General features: G+C 30.1%; 1 protein-coding gene across 1 annotated transcript; it reads right to left on the bottom strand.

The window, feature by feature from the left end:
* Positions 1 to 46: 46 nt before the first annotated feature.
* LOC140431682 (protein transport protein Sec61 subunit gamma) lies at positions 47 to 8,710 on the bottom strand. Its single transcript, XM_072519567.1, has 3 exons — positions 8,552 to 8,710; positions 8,388 to 8,485; positions 47 to 301 (listed from the first exon to the last, which is right to left on the bottom strand). Exons 2-3 carry the CDS (start codon positions 8,479 to 8,481, stop codon positions 189 to 191), a joined length of 207 nt encoding a protein of 68 aa, XP_072375668.1. The 5' UTR covers positions 8,482 to 8,485; positions 8,552 to 8,710; the 3' UTR covers positions 47 to 188.
* Positions 8,711 to 8,937: the final 227 nt, after the last annotated feature.

Below are 8,937 nucleotides of genomic sequence, written 5' to 3'. Positions count from 1 at the left end.
ACGGTTTCCTCCAGCTAATGATGTGAAAGAAATAAAATGGTAAAAATTTACAAAACAACGTTTTATTCTATGCAAAAAACATTGAATGATAAATATATGAAAAGTAAAAATATAATTTATTGTATTCCTATTTAACTAAAAAATGGAAAATGATGATTGCATGAACTGACATAAATATGAAAATATATTTATGATCCTACTATTATGTTGTTGATGGGGATGTGGATTAGTTTTACGAAAAATCCAATGAAGCCCATAATACAAAAACCGATGGCAGTAGCAATCGCAATCTTTTGGAACTCTGAAACAAAAAATACGTTCTGATTATTTACATTCTTGGCCATATAATAGGTATATTCATTTATGACAACTTCAAACTAAGTGACATTCAATATACTAGATTGTTCAATACATTAGTCATGCTTTAGTATTACTTCATCTATAAGCTCGCACATAATTATCCATAATGGACTAAAAACCATTCATAATCAATAGGAGGCTAATACATATATGAAGAAGTGGTAAAACTAAGAGATATTAACTGCAATCAATGCACAACATAGTAAACTTTCTCTAAAACCAATGGCAGTTGCGCCACATAAAGCATTTGTCAAAGGGAGAAAATAAAATACTAAACTTAAATCATTTAAACTTTATGTGTATGACTACATAGTCAATTTTTAAATTTTAGTTTTAACACCAAATATATAGTTAAAACATGTACATATGTAAATTATATATATATATATATATATATATATATATATATATATATATATTTATATATATATATATAATATATATATACACCGGCATTTAAGCGCCACGTCCTTCCGGTAGGGATCTATGAAGGTGTATCACCGATCCGCAAGCCCTTATCTCTTGCCGTACTTCTCCACCATAGGCCGATCAGACACCAGCATATTCTAGTCATAAGCTGCAGATTCGTTTCAGAATTTTAAACTGCTGCGTTAGCCTTTTTTATTTTACTGTACACCGAGCCGGGGCTTGAACCCACATCCACCGAACCATTCGACAGTGAAGCGAATGAGAATCAGCCGCCTGGCCCGCTTGGCTATCTGACCGACATTATGTAAATTATTACTAAAAAAAAAAAACTTTCCAGAGTCGTTTGCTTAAGGCTAGGTATCTTATTTTTCCAATTGGATTTTCTACTGAATTTAAAGCTTAAGAGATTTGTTGTGCTCTATTAAAAAGGTAATTTTTTCTAGATGGGAGCCATTGAGACAAGGATTTTTACTTTATCCAATTACCAGCAGCTGTCCTTTGTCTTCAATAGTATTGGCACAAAACAAAGCAAAGTTTTATTAGTTAAGGTTTGAAAAAATAGTGCAGTCTTATCGTCATTTATAAATATCTCGACCTTCATTGTAGTGAGTTGTTTATTCTTCCAGTCAGAAACCACAATAAATCTACATCAGCTACTCCACCAGATATAGATTAAAAGCAAATATTGTGCCTATTGTGACACTTACAAAACTTTGCAAGCCACCAATTAGAAGCTTTCATATTAAAACTTAATTTCCTTGCCACTTCTTATGCCTTTTTTAAATCATTTTCAAAGAAACTTACTTCAATGTTCCAATGGTGGAACTAAAAAAAATATATATATTTTTTCTAATTCCACCATACTTTTCAGTCAACTGTCTAACTAGTTATCTTCTTCTTCATATGCCATCTCCTCTAAGAAGGTTGGCAACCATCATGGCAATTCGCACTTTCGATACCGCTGCTCTAAAGAGGTCAGCAGAAGTGCAGTTAAATCAAACTCTCAAATTGTTTAACCAGGAGATGCGTCTTCTTCCGCGACTCCTTCTCCCCTGTATTCTTCCTTGTATTATTAATTGCAGCAAGTTATAAGGCTCGCCCCTCATGACATGTCCCAGATATTGCAGTTTTCTGACTTTAATTGTATTTAAAACTTCTTTATCTTTTCCCATTCTTCTCAACACCTCGACATTCGTGACTCTATCCACACAACTTATTCCTAATATTCTTCTGTAGGCCCAGAACTTGAAAGCTTCTAATCTGTCCGAAACATATTTCTTTAATGTCCAAGCCTCCAACCCATAAAACAATATGGAGAACTATATATCCCTATATATATGGATATCCCTATAATGGATTATATTAACTTTTTTAATGACCTACCGACATTGTGACACCTGCCGTTTATTTTGTAGGTATTTATGTAATTAAAATTTCTAGTGAAACTATTTCCTTCTGGCATGTTTCCATCCATCCAATAGCGCTACAGCCCAAATCGGGCCTTGGCCTCCTTCAACAGGCTTCTCCAATCATCTCGATTTACCGCTGTTCTTTTCCATGAACGCGTTCCCAGGCAGTTCCTGGCATCCTCATCGACTTCATCTTCCCATCTCTTTTTAGGTCTTCTAACAGGTCTTTTTCCCTGCATTCTTGCATTTAATAATTTTCTGGGGATTCTATTCTCATGCATGCGGACCACGTGCCCTGCCCACCATAATCTCCGGCATGTTTAACACTGATTTTTTTTATCTTTTTGGGAATACAAATAAGCCTCTAGACACAACTTTAAAAATAATAAAAACCAAACTAGAGAAGGATAATACTAGTATAGTGGAGGTATGTAGATGATATGTTCTACATTTGGTCCCATTGGACAAATTCTTAATGGGCATCAACTACATGGTGATGAATCATAAAATACATGAACGGATGGGCCAAGAGAACATAGTTAGAGCAATAAAAGCACAAAGAATTAGATAGTATGGACACATAATGAGAAGAGCAATCTGTTAAAAGTTATAACGGAATGGTTACCACCAGGTAAAAGAGCCACTGACAGACCTAAACTGAGATAAGTGGAAGATTTAAGAAGTATGGAAATTAGAAATATAGAAAGGACAATTAAAGAGCGAGAAGAATGGAGAACAATAGTGGAAAGAGTGAAAACAACTTCAGCTTCTTCAGGAGCCTATAGCTTGTATATATATATATATATATATATATATATATATATATATATATATATATATATATATATATATATATATATATATATATATATATATATATCAACTACAAAGAACAATAATTTACCATGGAAGAGAAAAATAATTCACTATAATTTCTGAATGTTTTATTATCACTAAAGGATACAGAATATATAACTAAAGTATACAGAAAATCAACACACAGCAATAAGTATTTGAATTACCATTCAAATCATGATAATGATTGTGCCAAAAAATACTTGCATCAGAGATACCACCTTTTTTGAAAGAAAGAAAGTATCCACTGTCACTTAAGGAATTAAAAAGAACTAAGGAAATGAAACACAATATTAAAAAAGGTTTTGAAACAATTAAAGCAAGCTATTTGAAGTGACACACAGATCTTTGTATATACCTGTTTAGTTCAACATATCCAGGATTCTAAGCTTATTATTATATTAGAATAGTTATTTATGCACCAATGGTGTTAATAAGATGATTACGCTCAGAGAGCAATATAATCCTTTTGCCCAAAAGATGGATGTTGCTCGATGGGCATCATCATCCTGTAAAACCAGTGGTACATACAAGATTTTATTTTTCACTTCACATAATATAAAAACTAAAATTGAGACGTTTTTCCTTGTTTGAAGTAGTCTATGACAGTTGTTGATATTTTGACATTTGTTGAATATATTATGTAGTAGTCAGTTGGATTTATATTCAGTTATAGATTTATGCCATTTATTTATATTCAGTTATTATTCATTTATATTCAGTATTCTCAATATTTATAAAGATTATTAAGGTTAAAAAATATTAGTTCTAAAATTCGTAATTAATTCGTGAAATAAAAAAAACTTCATTCTATGACATTTGCTTCTTTTTCTTATGCAATAGGGCATTAAAGGCCATAACGCCTGCTTATGCCCTAGGATATAACAAGTGTGTTTAAGGTAACTGTATCCAAGCTAAAATAAACAAATAATATGCAAGTGAAAAATAAAAGATATTTAGATATTTTTGCCTGGTCAGGTTCTAAAAAATCTGTTCCAGATACTTATCATCGTGTCGACAAACAATTACACTACAGTTGCATATAATATGTTCAGACGTTTCCTCTGCATACATATCAATTGTACATCTTTATAATTAAGAATAATATATAATGCATACCCAACAATAGGTATAAAAAGATCACAACCTAAACCAGAAGATTACATGATTGGAAGACATACAATATGCCAATTGGCTGCAGTATAACAACAAACAGCATTAGAAGAAGAAAAACATGAAGATATTTGGTTTTATTCAGAAATCTACTGAGAAATTTTCATTATCACTTTCAAAAGATTTCTGCTCACTGGTTTAGAAGACCCTATTTGGATAAATGTTACATTGTTTCATCCTCTCTTATCATATGGAAGGTTATTACAACTGCTATTAATTATCAACAGTTGATGCTGACACTATGTAAGGCTTCTTCCATCCAGAAACAGGCAGTTTGACAGAATAATAATTATGGTGCAAACTTTTACTAGTAAACAAATTAAATTTTTTAATTTGAAAATTGATAAATTTAAGAAAGGTTTATGAGATCTTCTTGTGATATGTCTACTTGCATTATTTTTTAGTTTTATTTTGATGGGAATTTTTAACCGTTGAACTAGTCTAAGAACTTTTATAGAATTTTGTAATAATTCTATTGTAAACTGTTTCGTTTTGATCAATAAATTAATGGCAATTGCAGTACAACTACAAATAAATGTTAAATTCAGAAAATGACAACAATAAGAGAAAACACAGGGAAAATGTTAAAAATATTATGATAAATGCAATTTAGGTGTGTTTTACAAAAATCACAAAGTCAAAATTTTAGCAAAATTGAGATTTTGGCGAAATGCTGTTTTTAATATTCTCAAATAAGATTTCACAAAATCACAGACATGCTGAAATGTTTCTAATTAAACTTATATGTTTTTGCAAAAATATGTCATATACTTAAACATTCTTTCCTCCAAATAAAACAGAAGTCCATGCAACAGGATAGGACATGTGTTTTTTGCTGTAAAGTCTTGCCAAAGTGTATGATTTAGTCAGTTTGTTATTATTTTTCTTGTAGAATGGATGTGCTACATTGATTTTTGAGTGACAATTTGTTTAGCACATATTTTAGTTTAAAACTGCTACAAATTTTAAAGAGGTGTCAACTAATTGGCCTAATTAAAGATTTATATATTTTGAGATACCATACTCAAAAAGCCAATTCACTTACTTAACCAAATCACACTAAAAAAAAGTATGAATTGAATACCTACATTACAGATCTATATAGTCGACATGTAATTTCGTGAGAAAATTTATAGGAACCAGAGGAGTAAAATACTACTAAAATGGCAACACTGTTAGAGTTACCACTACTTTATTGAACAGTAGCGTAGATATCTAATTTTTAATTAAATAAAAGTTTTTATTTTTATTTAAGAAAAAGTTTCATTTTCTATAAAGTTTAAATAAAAAATATTGGTGTTGTTAACTTCTGTGTATATCTAGGAAGTGATAACACTAATCGACTCGGCTAAATAGAACTTATTGTAAAATAACAATACCTATAAAAATTGTTAATAAAAGTAATTATCACATACAATTAAATAAATTTTTTATGTACGAGTATTTTAGTATACAAACGTTTTAATAACACAACTGCTCATAAGTTTTAAAACTTATGATCACATTTTATCCCTGATAACTTAGTTATTGTAATAAAAAAAATAAAGAATTAATTTTTTAAATTATATACAGCGTATTCTATTAACAACTTTGGTTTGACACAGTGTGAGAGAAGACTTAGTATCTCAATAATTTAAAAATGGGTAATAGGTCTAAAACTTTTATGAACATCTTTTTTATATATCTAGCAGGTATTTTATAATAACTTAACCTGTACTTTGATTATTTTAAATTAAATTATGTTGTATGTTTTTGTTCTATCATGAAGTGTATTTGTACTCTATTTTCAAAGATATATAAGCAAAACGAGAATTTGTACAATTACAATAAAAATAAAGGTTTCAACTAACACCTAGTTGGAAATAAGAACTTAATAATCTACTCATAATCACTGTTATCACTAGTATCAGTTGTATCTTCTATATTTATAGTTCATTTGGTTAATGCTGGTAAATATTTAACATAGTCATTTTTCCACTGCGATTACATGTTTGATTACACTTTTCCAGTTGGTTGCTGTGATCTTTGTGACTTCTCTTCTAATTAACTGGAGAGCAGTAGAGAAAAATTTAGGAGCCACGTTTCTTCTTCTTCTATTACCTTTAAGTTGTGTCCATATTAACTCTATTGGGTTCAATTTACAATAGTAAGGAGGAAGTAATTGTAATACTGGGCATACCAAGCACGGTATGCCCATTACTGCGAGTACAGTTATCAACAACATATTCCTTCTGGTACTGTCTACTGTCAACAACTTCCAACAATTCCTTTTTACTATATGATGCTTCAAAGTACAAAATCTTTCTCAAACAAATTCTTGAATTTGTAATTTGTTTCAAGTAATATTTGGAATTTTCTCATTAATCTTGAATAATATGATACGTTGTCCATGATAATCACACTATATTTAGGTAATCTCGGAAGAAGAGGTTCCTTTAATATTTTTTTGTAGGTATTAATAATACATCATCGATCCATCTATTTTCTCCACCGCAGTGTAAAATTATAATTCTCTGTCCTGTCATGTAGGTAAGATGTTTCTCCTATAGTCTTGTAGCAGATTGCTTTGGACACTCTGATAAATATGTTTCTACAATTGCTTCTGATTTAGACAATTTAGAACACAATTCTTCATAAACATGTTTCAGCATATGTTTGGATGGTATCATCAGAGAGGTATTGAAAATGTCGCTTACATTTTACTACACGGCTTTGTAAAGATATTCCAATTGATTAGAGGGTTCCGCTGGCTCTTCAGCTGCAGAAGTTAGTTTTATACAAACTAACTTCTGTTTTTTTCCTCAAAAAAAACATTAAACGTTTACATCTATGGTTCCTGAGTTGAACTTTTTTTATACTTCATTTCCATCATATTGATAGCTGAAAGCATTATAATTGACGCTCGAACTTCTTGTGCGATATATATGTATATATATATATATATATATATATATATATATATATATATATATATATATATATATATATATAGATTTTTCAAATCATGATTCACAAATTGAACCCTCCTATCCTCATGATAATCTAGATTCACGTCTTTATTTTTTTTACAGATATTTATAATAAATCGTCGATGCATCCATTTTCTACACCGCAGTGTAAAATTATAATTCTGTCCTTTATTGGGCGGTAATGAATTAGAACACTTTTTGTTATTATTCGTCCAACTTTTTTCACGGTGTCATGAATACCATACCAGGTTTCATCCAAATAAACAATATTTCGTTTAAAAATAAAGTTTAAAATAATATAAAATATTATACCTGCCTATCCAATTGTAAACCACTGGACAGTCGAAACGAAATTTATTGGGATAAACTACTTTATGGTTTCGGTTGCTCAGGCAAAAATTGTTATCTTACGCAAAGAATGCATCGATGATAACTTTATCTGAGCGACTGTACATATTTTACCAGGCTCATCTAAATGTAAATATCGATGAGAATATTAAAACTTTGTATTATTATACATCTTAGTCATTGATAATTTTGCAGTTAATAACTACTCCTGGTAGAGTACTTTTATTTTATTTTTTATTGTCTGCTTTTATTACAGATAAATATATTTTTACACAGTCTCACCGAAATACGAGGCGACTATACTTTGTATTTTAAACATGACAGGGTGGTAGTTGAATATACTAGGATAAGAATGGATTTGATTTGAATTTGAAACACTATAGAAAATATTTTATATGGAGATACAAAAGTGTCAGTTTATTACCAAAATAAACATTCAGACATTATAACCTATTTAACAGAAACTTGGCAGCCACCCATATGGCAATGCCAAACACAATAAAAAACACTAACAACAAATAACCAGGCATAAAACAAAACTATTAATAATGAGTACTAATATATAATAATTTAAGAACAAAATTATATGGACTGTAGGCTCATGACACATTTTATGGAAATAATTGCTTAGTTCTTTAATGTTTCTTAAAGTCCAACAATAGTTACAAAATGCATTTAATAACACAAACATCATTTCCAGTCACAAAATCTCCCCATATTGTATACATAAATTGTAAAAAATGCTTAAGTGGTATTTGGATAAACTAATAAGATTGATCACATTTTCCAGTCGAGTTAAATTTAAAAAAAAAATTGTGTTCAAGAATATAACCAAATGTCTTACCTCGTCTGTCTGGTTTTGTACACCTTTTAACTAATCTAATTGAGTCTTTAGCAAATTGTTTTCCAGGCTCAACGAATTTTGCAATTTGGTCCATAGTTCTAAAAGTGAGGAACAAATATAAACTCTTTAATTCATTAACTTGTTTAATTATTTTGTGTACTTACGTTTTGATTTATGTGAGAATACAGTAATATAACTGTGCTTCAAAGCTACGTCGACAGTAAAAGAATTCGAAGTTCTCCCCAAATCACGCACTCGGATCTCGTCAGTGACAGCTCCGGCCACGATGGCAGAAAATAGTAACAAACGTCAATTGACGTGTATCGTGTATGACTTGAATAAAAAATTTACAGTGAAAGCGAGTATGACGTCATGAACTTAATTTAATTTAAACAGAAAATAATTAAGTACCAAAGGTAACAATTATGGTAATTAAATAAAATTGTGAACGATGTCCAAAATTGCTTTGAATAGACTAGTAATAACGATATTATTTCAATTAAAAAATCTTTCAAGATATGCAATGGACAAGTAATGTTAGTTGCATATC

This window comes from Diabrotica undecimpunctata, unplaced genomic scaffold, assembly GCF_040954645.1.
Source record: "Diabrotica undecimpunctata isolate CICGRU unplaced genomic scaffold, icDiaUnde3 ctg00001687.1, whole genome shotgun sequence".
Lineage (NCBI taxonomy): Eukaryota > Metazoa > Arthropoda > Insecta > Coleoptera > Chrysomelidae > Diabrotica > Diabrotica undecimpunctata.
Note: the sequence above shows the minus strand (reverse complement) of the source record. Positions and strands in the feature narration are given on the sequence as shown.